Source organism: Arachis hypogaea, chromosome 7 (genome assembly GCF_003086295.3).
Source record: "Arachis hypogaea cultivar Tifrunner chromosome 7, arahy.Tifrunner.gnm2.J5K5, whole genome shotgun sequence".
Taxonomy (NCBI): Eukaryota; Viridiplantae; Streptophyta; class Magnoliopsida; order Fabales; family Fabaceae; genus Arachis; species Arachis hypogaea.
The window spans coordinates 60,063,433-60,087,024 of record NC_092042.1 but is presented as its reverse complement, the minus strand read 5'-3'; the positions used below and the strand labels follow the sequence as shown (position 1 = coordinate 60,087,024).

Below are 23,592 nucleotides of genomic sequence, written 5' to 3'. Positions count from 1 at the left end.
GAACTTGAGTCATTGATGTCTGAGACTAATTGTGATTAGGATTGTTAGTTGGCGTGGTTTCCACTAACTCTAAGTCTTCCATTAATAGAGTTGACTAGGACTTGTGAATTGAGATCATATATGCCCTTTTGACTTATCCTCGATGTTAGGGTTAACTAATTAGGATTAATTCTTCACAATTATTATGCCTGTGGCTAATGGCTATGATAGGAAGCCTTGAATCTCAATCCTTGCCAAAGGGTCTTTTTAGTATTTGAATTCCCTTTTTATTGTTGTAATTGCTTTCATTTAATTTCTTGCATGTTTACTTACTTTCTTGCTATTTATATTTCTTGTTTGTTGCTATCCCAAAACCACCACTCCTCATAGCCAATAATTGAGCACTCTATTGTAACTCCTAGGGAGAACGACCCGAAAATTAAAACTCCTGATTATTTTGTATCGATTGTGACATCTTTGAATTAAAATTTGACGTTGGTCAATTGTTGGATTTGGGACTATACTTGTAACACCAATTCTATCTTGAAGAAAGATTCCTAAACCACTTTAGGCCGATCTATCAGTTGGCCCCATCTTGTTTCATAAATTTTTTGAAAATGACATTTAGCCATATTTGTAAAAGCCAGATGGGACCACCCACACTGATCGAAGATCTGTTTTGGAGACAGTCAACCAAGTGCCCAAGTTCATCATACAAATTTCCCAAAATTAACTTGGAGAAGTTAAATTTTTTACCTTCATGGAGTAAGGCAGCCAATGGGAGGAATAATTTTTGTATTTGAATGTTTCTCGAGCAAAAAATGATAGCATTCAGCCAATATTATGAAAAAGCTACACTTTCCTCATCAGTTACAGGATCATATCCATGATCCATGTGATAATTAATGAAATCACTGTAAGGGTTCTTTCAAAATATCTTATAGGATTTAGTTAGCTTTGTGTCGAATTTTGCCTTGGGATAGTTTACCAGGAGTCCAGTATTGGCGGCAACGTCAAATAGTGTGGGCCCCACCATTTCACAAGGGAGGTGAAAATTGTTGCTGGTCTTGTTCCAAAAATATAGTGCAGCCCTAATCATCTAGTGATGTGTTGTGAGTGTGAAGTGTGAAAGACAAAGACGGTCATGGATCCACAGTGCTCTCCAAATGTTACCTTTTGCTGGTTCGAGACGTTGATACCAGGCAAGGATGTTGACGTTTCGGGAAGTGATTTTAGGGTCGTTTCTGATGGTTTTTTTGTGATTGATAAAGGGAGAAATGAAAAAGTCCTGCTTGATGAGCGAGTCTTCTCCTTCGGCACTTGGAAAGAAATAGAGATTCTTTTTGGTGTGCTCTAGAGTCTGTAAGGGGCTAACAAAATAGCAAGTCTCATCTTCGGCAGTGAAAGGGATGAGAATCTTTTTGTCAATAGGCAAATTCTTGGAATCTTTAATGATAATATCATTAAATTGATTTAATATTTGCAAATTAGGTTGTTCAAAGGTTTTGGTAGCGACATGTTTGCCTTTGTCTTGAGCAGATAGAGTTATTGGAACAGAAGAAGAAGCCACTAATGGAGGTGTAAAGAAATTCCTAATAATCGATTTGGTTATGAAGGGGAGAATTGGCACAAGAAAAGTCAGAAACAGGTGGTAAGATATTTTTTGAAAGAAATGTGAAAGTTGGGAGATGGAAGGTTGATGTTGAGTAATGATGGAAACTTTCTCAAATGAAAAGATAAAAAAAATGGGAGGTTAAGTAACACTACCATTTCGCATTTCAATTTTTCAAATTTGAAATTAAAAGCTTCTTGAGAAGGCGAAGAGGAAGAGAGAGAAATGATTAATAATGGGGAACGTGCCATAGCAGGCACAAATAAATGAAAATTAATAAATTTCATTCAAAACAAATTTATTGATTATAGTGGTGAAGTTAAATTAGATAGGATTAAGTGTTTCATTCTTAAATGATATTGAAAAATACGTTAATTCTAAGGGGGCAATTTGTTGATCAAAAATATTTTGTTTCAAGAAATACCAAGCTTGAAATGTAATGGATTTCTATTTAGAAGAATAAAGGTTATATCGAGAAAGATTTGTCAAGGAATGAGAAGCAGGATCCAGTTGATGTACTCAGTCGAGGAATGTAGGTTAGTTGAAGTTGATCTTTTGTGATTACACACGTTGTACAAAAAGAGCGGAAACGGTTATTCGAAGGCTAGCATGCGTGGAAGTTACTCTTGAATCTGATTGGTCAAAGACTTTTATGAATAGATAAAAGATGGATAAAGAAGTGGTTGGAACTTTGCTTCAGAAAAACACTCAACCACACTCATATCCCAACGACCTACTAAGTCTGCGATCGAGTTACTCTTCTGTAGGGTTCCTTCCATGTCTTTAAATTTCATTTATGTTTCTTGTAATCTTTATTTTCTCTGCAAATTTACCTTTTAAGAAAAATTACTTTCATTGTTTTCTTTTAAGCTTCAGCACTTTGTTTCTAATTTCAAAAGTCCTTCAATTTCATCGAAGGCAGTTTACTGATTTTGTTAAATTTAATACAATTTGTTTCAAATTTAGTTAATTTATTTTCAAAGTTTATTTTGTTTATCTTTTATATTTTCTTTTATTTTGTTCAATCAAAAAGGTCCTTTGATGCACTTTAGAAAAATGGTACTCATAGAGGAGTAGGTTTCGCTCCCAGACCGCTAGATATCGAACCACTTTTGATTTACTAAAAATCAATAAAACACTTTGTAATCCTAAAAATGATGAAAAAAATTAATGATGAATGAAATTGGAGAGAGAGAAAGAGAGAGAGAGTAACTGATTTTTGTTGAGTACCTTCTGCGCAACCGCAAAGCTGATCTAACGCTATTAACGCCAGCTCACATGTTCTTCTTTCTGTTAAATCAAGAAGCACTTCGAGGAGCACGGAAACTGCATCGGCTTCCACTAATTTGATTCTGTTTCTTTCCCATGGACAAAGCTCAACCACCAGCTTCAATGCCGCCTTATGAGCCTGGTGTGATATACGGTCGTGTATCACTCTCATTATTCCAAACAACATTTCGGTTTTCACACTGATCAACTGGATTGGATTTGAAACCGTAAATGTCGATTTCAAAAGCATGTTGTGTATGCTCTTGATTGGCAGCTCCCAAGCTTTAACGCTTGTAGTACCGATTCAAGGAACAGAGACACTCATTGTTGATTAGCTTCTTGATCTGATTTTCTGAGAGATCAAGTTAAAACAAGATCTCAATCACAGTTGTAGTCATATCTCGTTGTTCTTCTTTGGTTTTATTGTTCTTCTTCATCATGATTGTAGTTAAGAACTCTATTATGTTGCACCTGAAGAGATTTATAATGAGAGAGACAACGACATTAGTGTAACAGAGCGATAGCGGCGGGTGCGGGAGCAGCGGAGCAAAGACGATGCAGCAGCAGTGAAGAGGTAAGGTTGGTGAAATGACGGAGGTGAAATGGAGAAGGCGAATTGGGGTTAATAGGAAAATGTGGGTGAAACGAGGGACGCGGGAAGCAAATGCGGGTGTAATTTTTTTTGATAAAAATCGACGACAGTGTGTCGATTTCAGTTAAAACAAAATTAGCTTCTTAACTGTCTATTTTATATAATAAATCTACACCATTTACTTAATTTTGAAAAGGAATCTCCACCATTTAAATTTATCGACAACGAAAACCGTCGATATTATAAATATGAAAATAAACGATTCATCCGTCGATTTTAAAGAAAATATAAGGTCATCAAAATAATAGACAACCTGGTTGTCGATTTTAATATTTTATTTCAAATAATTTTTTATTTTATCGACAACAAACCGTGAATAAATATCGACATAAAATACAACTGTCAATTTTTAGCGTCGATAATTACACTATTCCTTGTAGGATATATATATATATATATATATATATATATATATATATATATATATATATATATATATATATATATATGAAAAGTATCATAATTATACAAAATTTTAGTTACAAAATATAAAGATTCAAATTTTATATTTTTGGCCTATACTGCATATTGTATAAGACTCTTACTATTTCACTATTTGGTCCATTTATAAAACATGTTATATATAACTCTTATTATTAATATTTTATATTTTATTCTCTCATACTAATTATTGAAAAATCTTTTAAAAAAATTTAAATTTGGCACAACAACGCCTTATTAGTATTAATTTTATAATTTAAGATTATATTTTTAGTATTTTTTATTCAAATTCTTTTTTTTTTAACTTTTTTAATTATGTGCAAACGATAAAAACAACAAATAAAGATATGGTTAACATTTAAATTAGTCCCAAAAAGATAAAACATTCTTCAAATTCGTTCCAGAAAGATTTTTTCAATTAAATTGGTCCTTCAAAGATTACGAATTAATCCTCTCTCTTCTTCAGTTACTCCACTCACAATTTTCGCCAATGATTGATGATGGAAAATGTTAACTGATAGCATACATGACATATAATGTGTTCAATTAGACGTTGACTAAATATGTTTACGAAGATCTATCAATTTAGTCACTAGGTCATCTTAGGAATAAGATTTTTATAATTGAGAAAAATGACTAAATTAATAAATTTTCATAAATATATTTGATCAATATCCAGTTAGACATATCAGGTATTATATATGTTATCAATTAATGTTTTACAATATCAATCTTTGAAGAAAAAAATTATTAATAGAGTGACTGAATGACAAATATGATTAATTCACAATTTTTGAAGGACCAATTTGATTGAAAAATCTTTCAGGATAAATTTAAAGAATGTCTTATAAAGACTAATTTGACTATTAACTCAATAAAAATATAGATTTGTATAATTGTATATAATAAAAAATTATCTTTTTAAAAATAAATAAATTCAAATTCTTGAAACAATAAACTATAATCATATTATATTTTAGTTGAATAATTATATAGAATTATATATAAATTATCAAATAAATATTTTGTAAAATAATTTTAATATAAAATACTTTAAATTTAACATTATTTTATATGTTATCTAATCAATTTCTAAAAAATATTAGAATATATTATATAGTATAATAATTAATTTATCTCTCTACATAGAGCGCGGATTTCATTCTAATTTTCATCGATATAGAAACTTATTCTTACAGACATTCTAAATATGGTTTGCAGTTGTATTGATAATTCATCACTAGATAGGTATGCAAATATCTATTCTTCTGTTAAGTATATCTACTGATGTCATGTTATATTGATGGACATACAATCTGGGATGAAAAAATTAGCTTTAATTAACAGGAGTTAATTTACATGTCTTAAGTATTGTCATTGCTATTTCTTTTTTTATTTTATTTTATTTATTTTATCTCATGCCATAGCATAGATGGTTGCATACATAAATTAGCATAATTGCTTTCCTTCATATAACCTGACCGAAGTAGTAAGATGAGAAACTTTTTCGGTTGATTTTATTTCTAGGAGGAAATCGCAGATGAAAATTACGTCATTCTTCTTTTTCTTTGATTTTGTTTTGTATAATTTTATTTTTCTGAGTAGATTTTTAGATGTTTTCTCTAAAACTTGATGTGTAACTGAGTTTTTGCATAGGAAATTTTTAGGAGTTCAGTAATTTTATTAAATTCTAATTAATATGTAACCAGCAAAATAAAAATGAGTAATTTCATATTATTGAATGCAATCTCACCCATTCAAAACACTATTAATAATTATTTGATGGCTACAAATCACAAAAATTACTGATACTAACACTCTTCTTTGGCATTTTTCAAAAAGATCACTTGAAAAGACAAACCAAAGCGATATTTTTCGTTTTGAGTTTGGTAGTATGTTTAGCAATAAAACTTTCTTTTTAGAAGTTTTATCCTTGCATTCACCGGTTGCGAAAACCGGACCGGTCAATAAACCAATGAAGTTACTAGTTCAATAGTTCACTGGTTCGACCGGGGTTTAACCGGGATTCAACTGTTTTAATTAAATATTAAATAAAATTATTAAAAAACCTAAAAATAATTTTAAATATATAAATTCAATAATTTCTAACTTAATAAAATTTAAAATTTCACATAATAAATTATCCATAGCTTAATATTAGAGGTTCACAAAAAACTTCAAACATCAAAGTTTATAACTAAACAAAAAAAACAGCACATAATCACAAACTCATAATGTTCTACAGACACAAAATAGTGACTCTTTCAAATAATGTACTTATTTGGCCATAGCACCTATCTCAACAAATCAAAATTCCCTACCATGTTGCTAGGGGTGTGCAAAAAAACTGGTTTCACTGAACTAAATTGAAACTGAACTGAAACTATTTTAAATAAACCAGTTTTTTTAAATAAAAAACTGAACTGAAACCACAGTTTTTATGGTTCAGTTTAGTTTTAAACCAAATTAAAACTGGTTTTATTTAAACTCCAAAAATAATTTTACATACTCTTTCTTTCTTTTTCTCCCTTCACTCTCTCTCTCTCCCCTTTCTCTCTCTCTCTCTCTCTCTCCCCTCTCCATCTCTCTCCTTTCCCCCTCTCCCTCTCCCTCTCCCTTCCCCTCTCCCTTCCTCTCTCTCTCTCATCTCCCTCCTCTCTTTCTCCCACTCCTCTCTCTCTCACCCCCTTTCTCTTTCTCCCTCTCCCTCTTTTTCCTCTCTCTCTCTCTCCCCTCTACCTCTCCTTCCCCTTCTTCTTCTCTCTCCTCCCCTCTCTCTTCCTCTCTCTCTCCCCTTTTTTTCTCTCTCTCCTCTCCCTCCTCTATCTCCCTCCCCTTTTTCTTCCTCTCTCTCTTCTTCTCCTCTTTCTCCCCCTCCTCTATCCCTTCTCTCTCTCTCTCTCTCTTTCTCTCTCTCCCCCTCCTATTTGTCTCCCTCTTTTTCTCTCTCTTCCTATCCTTCTCTCTCTCTCTCTTTTTCCTCTCTCTCCCTTCTCTCTCTCTCTCTCTTTCTCCTTTTCCCCCTCTCCCTCTCCCTTCCTTCCCCACTCTCTTCCTCTCTCTCTCGTCTCTCCCTCCTCTCTCTCCCTTCCCCTCTTTCTTCTCTCTCTCTCTTTTCCCCTCCTCTTTCTCCCTCTCCCTCCATTCCCCCTCTCTCTCCCCCTCCTATCTTTTTCTCTCTCTCCCCCTCTCCCTCCCCCTTCCTTCTTCTCTCTCTTCCTCTCTCTCTCTCTCCCTTTTTTTCTCTCCCTCCTCTCTCTATCTCTCCTCCTCCCCTCTTTCTTCCTCTCTCTCTCTCTCTCCTTCTCCTCTTTCTCCCTCTCATCTCTCTCTCTCTTTTTTTCTATCGCTCTCTCTCTCCTTCCCTTATTTCTCTCTCCTTTTCTCTCTCTCTCATTCCCTTCTTTCTCTATCCTTTTCTCTCTCTTTTTTCTCCTTCCTCTCTTTCCTTATTTTCTTTCTCTCCTTCCTTTCTCTTTTTTTTTCTCTCTCATCCTTTTTTCACTCTATATCCCTCTTCTCTTTTTCTTCCTCTTTTCTCCAAAATGAGAGAGAAGGAGGAGAAAGAGGAGGAGGAGGAAAAGAGAGAAGAGAGGAGGGAAAAGAGCGCAAGAAAAGAGAGAAGGAAGAAGAGAGAGGGAGAAAAATTGAAAGAGACAGAGAGAAGGAGAGAGAGAGAAGGAGAGAGGGATAGGGGAGAGAGAAAAATGAGAGAAAGGGATAAAGAGGGAGAAAAGGAGAGCGAAAGAAAGGGAAGGGGAAGAAAGAGGGGCAGGGGAGAGAGAAAGGAGTGAGAGAGAGATGGAGATAGGGAGAGAGAGGGGAAGAGAGAGAAAAGAAAAAGGTGGAGAGAGAGTAAGGAAGACAAAGAGAGGGAGGGAGAGAAAGAAGGGGAGCGAGAGAGAAGAGGAAGAGAGAGGAGGGAGAGAGAGAGGGGGAGCAAAGAAGAGAAAGAGAGGAAGAGAGAAAGAGAGAGAGAGAGGAGGGAGAGAAGGAGAGAGGGAGAGAGGACGGAAAGAGAGGAAGAGAAAGAGAGAGAGAGAGTGGGAAGAGAGAGGGGGAAGAGAGAGAGAGGGGGAGAGGAAAGGAGAGAGAGAAAGAGAGGAAGAGGGATAGGGGGAGAGAGAGAGAGAATAAGAGAAAGGGATAGAGAGGGAGAAAAGGGAAAGAGAAAGAGAGCGGGAGAGAGAGAGAGAGGAAGACAAAGAGGGGAGGGGAGAAAGAGGGGAAGGGGAGAGAGAGGAAAAAGGAAAATAGAGAGGAGGAAGAGAGAGAAAGGAGGGGGAGAAAGGGAGAGAAGAAGATAGAGAAAGAAAGAGAGAAAGGAGAGAGAGGGAGAGGAGAAGAGAGAGAAAAAAGAGAAAAAGGAGAGAGAGAGAGAGGGGAGAAGGAAAGAGTGAGGGAAGAAGAGAGAGAGAGAGAGAGCAAAAGAGGAAAAGGAGAGAGAGAGGAATAGAGAGATAGAGAGAGGGAGAGAGAGGGGGAGGGAGGGAGAGAGAGAGGGAGGGAGAGAGGGAGGGAAGGAGGGAGACAGAGAGTGAGAGGGGAGAGAGTGTGGGGAGAGAGAGGGGAGAGAGAGAGGGAAAGAAAGAGGGAGAGGGTGAAAACTAGTTTTAGCCTATAAACCAGTTTAAACTGGTTTTTTTAATTAAAACCAGTTTTATTTTTATGAACTGGTTTAAACTGGTGCACTGTATTATAAACTGGTTTAGAACCAGTTTCATATGTGACAAAGCAGTTTGGTTCAGTTTTTAAACCATTTAAAATGGTTTAGTGCAGTTTCAGTTCAGTTTATAGAAAAACTGAACCATGCACACCCCTACATGTTGCTAATATCCAGATTTGAGCATTATATGACTAAGTATTAACCTTGTAAACAGCTCCAAAATCGCCTTTTCCCAATATGTTATTGGTCGAGAAGTTGTTGGTTGCAGAAATAAGTGTAGCCATATCAAAATATGGTAGATCTAGTTCTTCCCTCCAAAAGAAGCATTTGTGCAAAGACCAAATGAAACAAAAATCACAAAATCTATAGGTTAATACAAGGTTTGAACAGTTTAAGAGAGACCAAAATAAAGCAGGTTCAAAAAATACATTCTATTTATTGAATCCAACTTAATCGGTGAAGGACCAAACAATAGACACTTGAAATTCTAAAAGCTTTTACTCAATAGAAGAATCAAGAATATAAAAAAATGACTTACTATAGTTTTTCTGGTTTTTCTTTCTTCTATACAGGATCAAGGAAATGCAGAGGATCATCAATTCATTATCATTCCTATAAATAAGACTGAGCTGCAAACAATAATCTGCATCTTCGGGATATCAGATCTACCGTTTGACTTTTCATCTTCATCTAGGAAAAATACCATTAAACAGGAAATATGCAATTTAGAAAACAATACATAAAGGAAAAATAGAAGGAAGGAAAGACCAGAAAATAACTTTAGAAAATCATGAACAAATAAATAATTTAGCAACCATAATCATGAAGCAGCAACCAAATTCATCATGAACAAATAATCTCAGAAAATCAAAAACCAGAATCTTGAAGCAGCAAACAAATTCATCATGAACAAATAACCTCAGAAAATCAAAAAACAAAATCACGAATCCAGCAAACAAACAAATCATGAACAGATAACAAATAAATAACCTCCTCACAAAATCATATTCAGAAGCAGCAAAACATATTCAAAATCATGAATAAATAACCTCCTCACAAAATCAAAAAACAAAATCATGAAGCAGCAAACATATTCATCATGAATAAATAACCTCAGAAAATCAAAAACAAAAATCATGAAGCAGCAAACAGAACAGGCAGCATAGAGAATCAAAAACAAAAATCAAGATCAGAACATATTCAGAAGCAGCAAACATATTGAAAGGGTAATAAAAGTGTTCGAGACTCAACACGACTTGAAAAACAGATTGAACCTGAAGCATATTTAACTGGATTCATATGTTATTTTTTTTAACTCAGATGCCCTGTTATTTTTTTTTTCAAACAGAACAGGCGAGCTCAGATTTCAGAAGGAAGCAAGTTCAAAATCAGGAAGAAGACAAGAACAGAGTCTTACCGGTGAATGAGGAGGCGGGCTCGGTGAGCTCGGTGACCTTCGGCGACGAGGAGGCGGGCTCAACGCGGTGAGGATTGGTTTGGGTGGCGAATGAGGAGCGCTGCTGCTGTAGATGGTTGTGGGTGGCGAATGAGGAGCGCTGCTGCTGTAGATGGCTGTGGGTGGCTCGGTAGTTTCTAGAATCTAGAGGTTGGTGGGCGGTGGCAATGGTGGCCTTGGTGGGTGAGGGGAGAAGAAAGGGGAGATTGGCTGTGATTGGGGTAATGGGGGAAGAAAGTGAATTAGGGTTAGGTTTGGTTAACGCGTACGCCTTTCTTTTCTTTTCTTTTTTAAAGCCAAAACGACGTCGTTTGGCATCTGAATTTTCAAACCACTAAACCGTCAAAAAATTAGACGATTTTTTCAGTTTGCCGGTTAATTGCTGGTTCGACCGATTTTTCCACCAATTTTTTGCCATTCGATTTTTTAGGTTATCCGAACCGACCAGATAACCGGTTTCCGATTATTTCGGTTGAACCAACTGATCGGGTCCGGTTTTTAGAACCATGGTCTATACTGCATAATTGTTGGTATAGAAACCATGGCATTATTATTAAAATCAAAGACGAAAATTTACCATTATGACATCACTTTTTAAATATAAAAACCATTATGGGTCATGTTGCTCATGCATGTTTCACAGAATAGCATTAACGAAAAGACGAATATATTTTTTAGTTTAGATTATAAAAGGAAAAAAGATTAAATTGGTGCATTTATACTTATTTGTGGCAAGGAATAAACTACTTTACTCAAGACGTTACTGTTCCAGTGACGAAAAATAGACATAAGAGTACCGAGGTATATTTATTTTAATTTAAAGATCTCGATTAAAGAGATCGGTGCAACTTGCGAATGTGAATATCAAAATGAGCACTTGTGTGCCTATGCGCTATACCTCTCTTTTGTTACCAATTGTTCTTTCCATTATCTATCTCTGTACTTTCTTGTCCTCATGTCAGCAAAATTCCACACGCGTCACTCTGTAAATTTCCTCAATGCTAACTGGCTCTTCATTTTCACTTTTCCTTTTTTTCTATTTGCCACTTTTCCTTCTATTTTATCAACAATAGAGGCAAGAGAGTACATAAGAGTGTCAGAGTCTACATAAAAACAAAATTGCTAGCGTCCGTGCTAAGTTTCAACACTCTTTGAGAAGTTTCACAAATAAAAACCCCAACCCTCACTTTTTTGTTAGCAAATAAGAAACCACTTCTTCTTGCCGGTAAGACATGGAGCGCTACGAGATTATCAAAGATATTGGTACCGGGAACTTTGCTGTCGCCAAGTTGTTGAGAGACAAATTTACCAATGAGCTCTTTGCTGTTAAGTTCATTGAAAGAGGCTACAAGGTCTGATTCATGTCTTTTATTTTTATTTATTTATTGGGGTATAGTATATTTTTGTGTGCTGTGTGGGTTTTTATTTTTTATTCACTGTTGTCGCTGCAGATTGATGAGCATGTCCAGAGGGAGATCATGAATCACAGGTCCCTGAAGCATCCCAATATTGTTAGATTCAAAGAGGTTAGTGAAACTTTTAGTACTAAACGACTAATGAGTAAAGGGTATATCTTGTTTGAAATATTAATCAGATTGGGAACTTGACAATGGAAACACTTGTTTTTATGATTTGGATATGAATATGATTATTTAAGTGGATAACTTGCCTTATGCCTTCTAGTTCTTGTAAAATTGTTTCCGATATTTTGCTTCTAGACTCTTCTACTTGTATGAATTTCATATAAATCACAGACTAATTCTTTATATGCTTTGATGACTCTACTTGCAGGTCCTTTTGACTCCAACACATCTAGCTATAGTAATGGAGTATGCTGCTGGAGGAGAACTCTTTGAGAGGATATGCAATTTCGGTAAATTTTGCGAGGATGAGGTAACATAGAAATGGAGATGTCCTTGAATAGTTTGATTTAGAATGTATCCTGTTAAAATTGTATGTATAATAGTTCATACAGAAATTTCAGCATCCTTAATCCTTGAGTCTTGTTATTTTTCAACAGGCGAGATTTTTCTTTCAGCAATTGATATCAGGAGTTAGTTATTGTCATTCGATGGTACAAAACCAAACCAATATTTTAGCAAGAATTATCTACCCTTGCAATGGACATGTATTTTTAATTGAAGGAATGTTTATGCAGCAAATCTGTCATAGAGATCTGAAACTCGAAAACACACTTCTAGACGGAAGCACCGCACCGCGAGTCAAAATTTGTGACTTTGGTTATTCAAAGGTAGTGAGGTTATCAAGAACTATTGCTTTAAATGTTGGCACCTTTGTATTAATTTGTTTTAAGTCTTTTCTATGTAGTCATCCGTATTGCATTCACAACCGAAGTCTACAGTAGGAACTCCAGCTTACATCGCTCCTGAAGTCCTGACAAGGAAAGAATATGATGGAAAGGTGAAAAGCTAGTTCTTCCTTTCCTTGTTGCCTATCTTATTCGTTATTTTAGTTTGTTGACTAAATATTTTCAAGGAAAACTATAGATTGCAGATGTTTGGTCTTGTGGAGTCACCTTATATGTGATGTTATTTGGAACTTATCCTTTTGAAGATCCTGCGGATCCTAGAAATTTCAAGAAAACTATTGGGGTAAGTGATAACTGCATACTCATCACCAAGCAAAATGAAGTGTAGAAATAAGGGTTGATTGTATCGTTATATATTATCTTATATGGGGTGTCAATTGGATATTCTCTGCAGAGGATAGTTGGTGTTCAGTATACAATTCCTGATTGTGAACGAGTTTCCTTGGAATGTAGACATCTTCTATCAAAAATCTTTGTGGCGAATCCTGAACAGGTATTTGGTTTGATGGTTAACAAATAATTATTGTTTTTATTGTCTAGATATTCCTATATGCTACAAAATTTAATTGCTTAACAGGCCTTATTAAATTTCTCATCATACTTTTTCCATTTTCCATTCCATATTGATAAGTTTTTTAAATTCTCTAGTACATTCATAAATTAGAATTTGCATCTTCTAAATTTTGAATTTTCACTTCATGATAAAGTGTGATCTTTTATCTTTGAATATTTTCTTTTTTATATTTTTTTGTCCCACCTATGAAATAAATAGTAAAAGATCACACTTTATCCTCTGATGTGAAATCTAAAATTTAGAGGATTCAAATCACATAAATCAGTGTATTTTACGATGCAATTTGTATGTATCTAGATACATTGATTTATGTTTATACTAAAAAAGTCAGGACAACTTATCAATATAAAATGAAGGTCATATTTATTTTTTCAATTAAGCCTAAAGTTCTTACTTTCTCTAACCAATGCATATTATTGGTTTTATGAATGTCTGGTTTGCATGTTGTGGGATAAAATTTAAGCAATTAATCTCTAATCTGTTTGTGGCATCTTCTTAGACTTAGTTTGAAATGTATATAGCTTCCTTTTTTTAATTTCATTGAGGCATTTACCGCATTTTACAGAGAATAACAATATCGGAAATCAAAAACCATCCATGGTTTTTAGTGAACTTGCCTGTAGAACTAATGGAAGGTGGAAGCTGCCTAAGCAGCGACGTGAATGATCCGTCGCAGAGTGTGGAGGAAGTACTTTCCATTCTACAAGAGGCAAGAAAGCCTCCTAATGTTCCCATGGTTGGTGACAGCCTTGTCACCGAAGGCAGCATGGACTTCGACGATCTATTGGATGCAGACGCAGATGCAGATCTTGATGATTTAGAAACAAGCGGTGAATTTGTGTGCCCTCCTCTTTGAGTGTATATATAGATGAGGAAGCTATGAGTTTTTGTTTTGCTCTGAACAGAGTGTTCTCTTTCTCGCTTGGGGTGTTGAATTTCCTTGCTGGTTAAGTTTCTTAAGTTAAGATCAGTTGCTCCATTTGTATTTATGTTTCTTAGTTATGACTTTCAAAAGGGTTTTCAACTTTTCATTCGCAAGTAGTGTTAACATGGTCAAGTTTTAGGAACTTCCACATCTAAGTACTGTTTTCCATGAAATGTAAATCACATGAACTTTATAAAACAGGAGAATATTATGATGTAGAACAAGTTGTGTCAGGTTCCCCATTTTTTGTGTGTAGGAATCTGAGGCGGTGGAACAAAACTAATGTGGTGGGTGAGAGAGAATATGATAAAATTTAGAAACTTCCAGATACAAGTACTGTTTTACCTGAAATGTAACATCGCATGACTTTGTGAAAAACAAGCAAATAAGCCAGAAGGTAGAGTTTTTTGAGTGCGGTGATTATATTATTTTTGTAATATTTAAAAGTATTATTAAAATTAATTTATATTTTTTATATTTCAGTAATATTTTTTAGTTTTATTTGTAAATTCAAAAATATTATCAAATAACATAAAAAATTATTTTAGTTTTAATAATACTTAAAAATATTGTTAATATTGCATAACTACTATAATTATCGTAATAATAGACATTATAGTATGAACTATTATAAAATATCAAGTGTGATTGGTTTCACAAAGATCTAATCGCTGTTAGCATTTATATTAAAACATTATAGTAAAAGAATTACGGTAGGAAAATGATCACGTATTTCCTGTGTATGGTTGTAGAATTTTATGTTCTTGTGTATTATCAAATTTTCAGCAATACTTTTGTCTGTTAGCAAATTTTGGGATTATCATATTAATATTTAAAATAGATATGAGATTATGCAATTGGCCAACTGAGAATTGATTCACATAGAAATAGGATGATTCCTGGCTTCAAATATTTGTTGTTTAATTAATGGCCTAATTTTGATTCATTTAAAGTGTATAAAATTAGATGATAAAACAGCTCAATATTTTTATTTGTAATATAGAGTATTTAAAAATATTTTTATTTTATATAAATTTAAAAATAATTATTTTACATATTAATATTGTTATAGAACAATAATTGAATATGTTAAGAAACTAATACAAATAAAATTAAACAATTTGTTAATAAAGAAGAAATTAAGCATACTTAGAGTAGCCATTTATGCATTGTTTAAAAAATATCTATTCAATCTGTATTTATAAAATTTTTTAAGTTTATTATTTATTGATTTATTAATTTTTATACGAGGGCCTCTACCAGTCTTTAGGTATAAAGGAAGGAGAAAAAGATATCTATAAAATCGCAAAAGAGTCATAAAAGAAGAATGAGAGACTTGGATCAGGTTAAGTGCATAAAGGATAAAGACGAAGAAATTTTGGCTTAAGATGAGAAGATCAATGAAAGGTAGCGAGTTATTTAATGAAGGATAGAAGATTCCTCTGAGTCTTAGTCGGTTATGCACAAGGAAAGAATATCAAAACTTCGACTACTATCGAAAGATTCAAGACTTCGAGGTAAAAGAGGCTCTAAAGCAGATAAAAAATGGTAGGACAGTAGAACCTGATAATATTCCGATTGAGATTTGGAAGGGCCTTAGAGAGAAAGGCATCAGTTGGTTAACCAATCTTTTTAATGAGATTTTAAGGTCAAAGAAGATGTCAGATGAGTAGAAAAAGAGCACCTTGTATCTATCTACAAGAATCAGGGAGATATACAGAGTTGCAAAAACTATAAAGGAATCAATCTCATGAGCCATACCATAAAATTATGGGAAAAGGGTGATAGAACGGAGGTTGAGACAAGAGACACAAGTAACAGAGAACCAATTTGGTTTTATACCAGGCAAATCTACCACTGAAGCTACATACCTATTAAGAAAGATGATGGAGAGGTATCATAGTAATAAAAGAAATCTACATACGGTGTTTATTAATTTGGAAAAAGCATACAATAGGGTGCCAAGGGAGGTCTTATGGAAGGTTTTGGAAAGGAAGGGAGTAAGGATCTCATATATTCATGCAATTAAAGACATGTATGATGGGGTTACAACTAGTGTGAAGACTCAAGATGGTGTGACAGAAGAATTTTCTATTAGTATAGGATTACACCAGGCATTATCCTTAAGTCTATACTTTTTCACATTAGTCTTGGAAGTACTCACAGAGCATATCCAAGAACCTATGCCATGATGCATGCTTTTTGTCGATGATATCATTTTTACGAGAGAATCAAGGGAAGACCTAAATAAGAAGTTGAATTTATGGAGAGAAGCTCTAGAAGTGTATGGTCTGCGCATAAATCGTAACATGATGGAATATATGGAATGTAAGTTTGGCCGTCAAAAGAAAAATCCTAATATAGAGGTAAAGATTGGAGAAAACATCTTACGAAAAATTAAAAATTTTAAGTATCTTGGGTGCATCATACAAGATAGTGAATAGATTGAACATGATGTAAATCATAGGATCCAAGCAGGTTGGACAAAATGGTGAAATGCATTTGGTTTTATATGTGACAAAAAAGTGCCTTTAAAACTTAAAGGTAAATTCTATCGCATTGCTATCAGACTAGCTATGCTTTAAGGTACAGAGTGTTGGGCGGCTAAAGGGAACACAAACATAAGTTAAACGTGTCAGAGATGAAGATGTTGAGATGAATGAGTGGTCATACGTGATTGAATAGAATAAGGAACAAAGATATAATAGAGAGAGAGAGTTGAAGTAGCACCTATTGTGAAAAAGATGGTAGAATCACATCTTAGGTAGTTTGGACATGTGAGAAGATGACTAACAGAGCACAAAGTCAGAAGGGTGGATGAAATGAAAGATGGACAGGGGGTGAAAGACAGAGGAGACCTAGAAAGACCATCCATTAGGTGGTCAAACAAGATCTACATGTAAACGGTCTTTCTGTAGACATAATACATGATAGAGCTTAATGGCATCGTTTGATTCATGTAGATACCTAATGGGACAAGACTTCATTGTTAGGACAAATTACTAAAATAAAACATTTGGGATCCAAAATTACCGAAATACAACTTTGGAAGTTTGGATACAAAAATGAAAATTTCTACAAAATAATGTAAACCGCTGATGGGGTCCCACGGTTTCAAAATACACATAAACCGAGTGGTGGGGTTCTACGGTTTACGTTGAGCAATAGCCAGAAACCATGGTAGGGGTTCCATAGTTTCTGTGAGGATGGAAAATAAGCATAAATCGTGGAAGAGGTCTAGCAGTTTATGCTCTAGTATAAATACGCAGAAGGAGTGTCATGGATTATTCATTTTATGACACTTTCAATTTGTTAAAGTGACGTTCTAGAGAGAGGGGAAGAGGAAAAGTGAGGAAAAGTGTGCTGAGGAAGACATTCGGACATTTCTTGGGCCGGGACCATGGTGGATGAACGCAGTCTTTACCGGCTCAACGGTGTTGTGCACATAGCCGGCAGCATCAACAAAGAGGTAAGCTTGCTATCTTTTATTTATTCTATTTCATATAACAGAGAAATGTGGTATTTGGATTTTGTAGTTAGAATGCATAATTTAGGATTGGCCAGTTTAGGATTTCAAAGTTAAGAGATATGTCCAAATGTTTAAGTAGAATGATGATCCTCTTGTATTTGATGCATAGGGTTCAAATTGTAGTGTTGTTTATCATGTTTGAAAACTAAGTTTTGAAATTTGAACTTTTAAACATATAAGTTTAAATTCAAGTATTGTAGTCTCAATTGTTAAGATTTTGAAACCTAAAGATTAAATTTTGTAAATTGAACCTAATGGTTGTATTTTGCATTCTTAAATTTAAAAATTATAAGTTTTATAGTTTAGTTTTTTTTTTTTTTGAACTTAAGATTTAGATTATATAATCTTACGTTTAGTATTTGCTTATTTTGAATTAAAGATTTGAGTCTTATATTTAAGCCTTATTAATTTGAACTTAGAATGAAACATTTGGGAACTGTATCGGGTTAAACTTGTTTAGTATCTATGGGTAATGGTTGTTAGTGATGGAATCTTACTTGGTTTTGGTTATTTCTCTCACATGTTACAGCCTAGTAGGTGCATTTGTAGTGTCCAGAGGCAACAGAACATGCCTCTGCATGACAGGATCATACCTTACCTGGAGAGGGTAGGTTTGTACCACCTGGCGCAGCTCAACACGAGGTAGTTTTGGTTGGATGAGCCACTCGTCAGCGCATTCATTGAGAGGTGGCATCCTGAGACGCACACCTTTCACATGCCATTCGGAGAGTGCACCATCACGCTGCAGGATGTTACATACCAGTTAGGGTTGCTCGTGGATGGTTTACCTGTATCCAGGTGCCTTACAGATTTCAAGAAGCTGATAGATGATGGCAAACCCGCTTGGAATTGGTTTGAGGAACTATTTGGCGAGCTTCCCACACCGAATAAGATAAAGCATTTTACAGTCCATTTCATCGATAATGTACTCCACAACGGATGCTACAATCCTTAACACTCAACAGAGCTTCCTCCTTTGTCGGAAAATATTAGCCAATCTGAAATTCCCCTGAAGAATTTTCCTCATGTAATCCTTGGCCTCCGAAGGTGGGATCAATGTCCGGTTGCTGACCGACTGCTTCCAAGTTCAACATCAAGAAATGTGGCGGTTGTTGGTGGACCCCGAACTAGTTGGCCTCTTACGTGATGGTGGGTTCCTAGGAGTATCCTCTTCGCTGTCCCCCAATATGTGATCTGGCTCAATGTCCGAATTATCCTCTCACATCGCATTTTCAACATGATCTGGCTCACCATCACCTAAAATACCAAGAATCAAACCCGCTGGCCTGGCTAACCCTAATGGTACAGATGGAGGTTCACCTAACATACAACCAGGTGCAACGACCGGCATTGAGGTAGAAGCACCCCTACCATCGTCGATTGAGGATTTGGCGCTGATGGCCCGGAAATGTCGACAATATCTTCCAACTTGGCATATAACTCGTGTATTCTCACCTCCGAAAAACTGCGTCGACAATGAAACATAACTTGCATGTCTTCGTCCGACCCTATCACAAATGTTTCATACTGCACACCAATTGACACAACCGCAATCAGAATCTTGTAGAACAACTTCTTCACCAACTTGGCCCCACACAACCCTAACTTTTGCAATATACTCGTCTTTAGCTCTGACAGAGTATTTGTTGACCGAATAAAAACACTCACAGGTTGTTTATTGGTGAACTTAACACCGTACTTTTTACTTTTTTTTTTATTTTACTAGAGCAATGGATCAGGACCAAAAAACTATCATCCCTATCCATTTGTAAATGTTTAAAAATGACTCTCTACCATCACACCACTCACTCTAGGTTGGTGTATATAGTGAAACTCGGTGGAACTATAAATCGGACCCCTTCTACAATTTATGCTTATTTTCCATCCTCACATATATCGTGGAACTCCCTACCATGGTTTCTGGCCAAAACTGTGAAACTTCACCAGTGATTTACGTGTATTTTGAGACCATAAAACCCCATCAGCAGTTTACATAATTTTGTAGAAAATTACATTTTTGTATTCAAACTGCAAAACTTGTATTTTGATAATTTTGGATTCAAATATTTTATTTTAGTAATTTGCCTTCATTATTATTGTTGTTGTTATTGTATTAATTTAATTTTATTATAAAATTATTCTTGAATAATCATTAGCGGTAAAAGATAAAAAAAATATAATTATAAGAAAGTGGTGTTATGAATTTAAATATGACATTATATATATATATATATATATATATATATATATATATATATATATTTCACAAAATTATTTTTTTTAATTTTTTTCCTTTGTTTGTCTCGTTAGTTTACAATTATTTTGTTGTTTAAAATTATAATATAAAATTAAGCTACCTTTCTTTAAGTAATACTTAAACTATAGGAAAATTATATGTTTATGCTTACAAATATCTATATTAATTTCCAACCAATAGTAAAATTATTAATTTAAAATATAAATTCTAAATAAACTACAAATTAATTAAAGTGAATTTGAATTACTGGGTAAATTAAATATTTAAATGTTTATATAAAGAAATGGACAAGTAAGTGTATGACAGTGTAAAAAATAAAATTTTTTTTAGACGAGTGAGCGACCATTCGACCAACCAAGTTGGTTATAATTACTGTTTTTTTTTTGTCTTGATAATTACTGTTTTTTCTCTCTTTTATGTGTGGGCTTGGCCCAACTGTGTATTCCAGAGTTCAAAGACGTCGTTTATAAGTTATATAGGTGTTAATTAGGTAATTAGAGTTTGGTTTATTTGTGGCTTGTTATAAAAGCCTCATAGAGTTACGTGGAATATAAGGACAAGTCACAGGGGACCCCGCCCTATAGGACCTGACAAGAGTGCAAGTATGTTTTGGTTTTCGACAACTAAAGAGATTTCAGAGAGGAATCAAGTGAGAGAACATAAGATGAGATGACACACATCTAACTCAAAACCTTAAGATGTCAAATTAATGGGTCTCTCATCTTATAAACTCCTCACTCTTCCATACTTTTTTTTATGTGAGACTAACTTCAACATTCTTCACACTTGCAACATTAACAACAGCAATCCAGTTCTTCTACTGTTCGGTAGCTCGAAGACCTTCACGCTTGTTAGAAGGTGCATTTTGTTCGACCCCTCTATCACAGCAACAGTCTGATGCACGAACAACACGCGGTAGCCAATACAACGGTGGCGGGAGTAGCAGTAACAACCCCATCGTTACAGGTAATACTTTTTTTTAATCCTTCAAAATCATGTATCTGTGCGGTGTTGTTGGATCCTATTTAGGGTCTTGTTGACAACATGGTTATGTGAATTGTTTGCATGTGATGCAGATCCCAGTCCATTTGTGGTGAGTCCGGTAACGGATGAAGCTTTCATGCATGCGGAGGACATGGAGCTGATGTTAATGCAAGCCTGTGCATATTTTCAAATCGAGTCCCCCAATGTTTCTTCGTCAAGGGATAAGCTCAGCGGACGATCGAGTGATGTTTGGGTTCACGATCGTCCTTCCTCACAACTTCAGAGATTTAGAGCTGGTTGCTCATGGTCCAGTTGCACACGAGGAGCGTGTAGCTCGACAGGAGGTGGCGTTCAACATGCTAGAGAAGATTTTGTATGCAACTGGTATACCATTCGGGACTATAACCGTCGAATCCTTGGTCGTCTTGAGAAACATTTGAGGCAAAGCAGGGAAGAGGAGGTTCAAGCACTGGAAGAGCGTCTTCACTGTCTTGAGGTCGAGAATGAAGAACTAAGGGAGCAGGTGGATATCTTCACGGACATGCTAGAGGAATAGGACCACCCATCATTCTTTTTGAAAGACACAACATCGAAGATTTGTCGGATATGGCTTCATGATTTGGGTGTCAACAGCAATTGTCCAAAGGGTACTAGTATGTTAAGGATATGGACTTGGGTAAAGCGCTTTAGGTTTCGTTAATCTCAGACAACGTTTAAATTTGTTACATAATGTTTAATAGAAAGCAGCCTATGATTAAGGATTCCTCCATGGCCTTCCTATTTTGCTACACCATTATGTAATGGCCTTAGGTTTTTAACGTATGTTGTTCTAGGCATAAGTAATAGTTGGTTTATAAGTGGTTAATGTACTCTAAAAGTGTATATTAAGGATGAGTTTCCTGTTATAAAAATACTGTTCATGTCTAAAATGTTTCATGTTATTGTTAATATTTTAAACATATTTTAATTTTGTCTGTAAATAATGTTTAAATATATTTTTTATTTCTTAATATTTGAAATATATTTTACTTATATTTTTAGTGGGAATTACCTCCGAAAGCATAATTGAAACACATTTAAAGTTCTAGAGATAATTTGAAACAAATTCTCTGGTAAAGTTATTTTAAGATCTAATTTAAATTTAAATTAATACAAAATAAACCAAATTAAACCTGTTTTATAATTAGTGTGTATAACATTAGAAATTTTATGTAATAAATTATTAACATCTTATCTTTGAAGATTAAATTCGATATATATTATATAACAATCATACCAAAATATTTATTTTATAAATAACGTTAAATAAAAATAAATATTAATTAAAATATAAAAATATTGAGTTAATTATCAATGTCATCTAAAAGCCCTTACTTTAGTTTTTAAACCTAACTTTAGATCTAGCTAAATCAATTCACATTATGGCTCGACCTAATGTTTTTGACATTCGATTAGTTAGCTTATGCGTGAGCATCTTTCCAATCTTTTTCTAATGAATTTGTATCTAATTTATTAGTTTAATAAAGAATTAATTATCTTTTAGCTAATATAGATGCTACTTTGAGTCTTTTGCAATTTTATTTATTTTAGGTAGCATTCGGCTGGATTTGATGGAGTTTCTGCAGCACAAGAACAAAAGGAGATGACAGCGAGGAGCGACGCGTACGCGTGACTGACGCGTACGCGTGACTGACGCGTACGCGTGACTGACGCGTACGCGTGACTGACGCGTACGCGTGATTTGGAGCTTTCTATTGCGACGCGTGCACGTGACTGACGCGTACGCGTGATTTGAAGAATTGCACAGTGACACGTGCGCGTGACCGACGCGTCCGCGTGACTTGCGAAAAAGACCATCGACGCGTACGTGTGACTGACGCGTACGCGTGACATGCGCCACGTGCAGAAAACGCAGAAAACGCTGGGGTGATTTCTAAGCCCCATTTTAGCACCCAAGTTAGGCGCGGATCCAGTAAAGCCAAGTGGTCCCCACGTTACAAGACGCGGAGTAGTTAGTTAATTCTGATTTAAATTCAAATTTGATTTTAAAATAGGAAAAGATATTATCTTAATTTTAGATATTAGATTTTAAATTAATTAGGATTAGTTAGAAAAAGGAGAGACTTCTCTTCTATTTAAGAGGTTCCATTAGGGAATTCCATTAGGGAATTCTATACAAATTTACATTCCACATTACATGAGCAACTAATCCTCCATTGTTAAGGTTAGGAGCTCTGTCTATTTGTATGGATTGATTTTATTGCTTTTTCTATTTTAATTTATGCATGGATTTATAATTTAAGAATTGTTTTCGCTCTTTATTTTATGAATTTTGGTGGAACGGAAGTATGACCCTCTTTCTATTTGAGTTCTTATAAAACTTGGAAAAGTTCTTTACTTGAACAACAGTTTGAAAACATATTATATTGAATTTCTAATTGTTTGTATTTAACGGAATACGTGACATATAATCCCCTTATTTTTGGATAAATAGGATTCTTGTGGCATATAAACTGAAATTTGATCATCACCCTCTAATTAGAATTAACTGACCAAGGAATCGGCAGTTAATGAATTTTAGAGAAGACTAGGAAGGTCTAAGGAATTAGGGTCTAGTCACATATAGTTTGCCATGAATTAAATCGTGCATGATTAAAATAGTTAGTAAGAAAAATCAATCCAAAAAAATAAATAACTCTAAAACCTTAACTATTTTTTCCATATTTTATTCTCAACTCATTGCTGCTTGTTTTTTGAAATTCTTAATTTATTGTTTAATGCTCTTTGGATACCAAAACACTCTTTTTTGTTTGTCTAACTAAGCCAATCACTTAACTATTGTTGCTTAGTCCATCAATTCTTGTAAGATCGACCCTTACTCACGTAAGGTATTGTTTGGTATGATCTGCTACACTTACC

At 34.7% G+C, this 23,592-nt stretch overlaps 2 protein-coding genes across 3 annotated transcripts; both read left to right on the top strand.

Annotated features, from left to right (window-relative positions):
• The first annotated feature begins 10,894 nt into the window (after positions 1-10,894).
• Positions 10,895-14,121, top strand: LOC112703197 (serine/threonine-protein kinase SAPK2). 2 transcript variants are annotated; one of them, XM_025754537.3, is made up of 9 exons: positions 10,895-11,427; positions 11,527-11,601; positions 11,867-11,968; positions 12,096-12,149; positions 12,234-12,326; positions 12,404-12,496; positions 12,583-12,687; positions 12,799-12,897; positions 13,544-14,121. In XM_025754537.3, exons 1-9 carry the CDS (start codon positions 11,308-11,310, stop codon positions 13,832-13,834), a joined length of 1,032 nt encoding a protein of 343 aa, XP_025610322.1. In that variant the 5' UTR covers positions 10,895-11,307; the 3' UTR covers positions 13,835-14,121. The 2 variants fall into 2 exon arrangements, with proteins under 2 accessions (XP_025610322.1, XP_025610321.1); XM_025754536.3 differs by having other exon boundaries at positions 12,096-12,326.
• Positions 14,122-20,451: 6,330 nt separating this feature from the next.
• Positions 20,452-21,620, top strand: LOC112704106 (uncharacterized). The gene is made up of 2 exons (XM_025755655.2): positions 20,452-20,655; positions 20,766-21,620. The coding sequence occupies exon 2, from the start codon at positions 20,810-20,812 to the stop codon at positions 21,227-21,229; it is 420 nt and encodes a 139-aa protein (XP_025611440.1). The 5' UTR covers positions 20,452-20,655; positions 20,766-20,809; the 3' UTR covers positions 21,230-21,620.
• Positions 21,621-23,592: the final 1,972 nt, after the last annotated feature.

What these genes read in the sequence shown, in the direction of transcription:
- LOC112704106 (XM_025755655.2), top strand. Translation starts at nt 20,810, where the DNA reads ATGCATGCGGAGGACATGGAGCTGATGTTAATGCAAGCCTGTGCATAT.
- LOC112703197 (XM_025754536.3), top strand. Translation starts at nt 11,308, where the DNA reads ATGGAGCGCTACGAGATTATCAAAGATATTGGTACCGGGAACTTTGCT. An exon ending in GTAAATTTTGCGAGGATGAG is followed by an intron (nt 11,969 to 12,095) that starts GTAACATAGAAA and finishes ATTTTTCAACAG; the next exon opens with GCGAGATTTTTCTTTCAGCA. An exon ending in GGAAAGAATATGATGGAAAG is followed by an intron (nt 12,497 to 12,582) that starts GTGAAAAGCTAG and finishes GGAAAACTATAG; the next exon opens with ATTGCAGATGTTTGGTCTTG.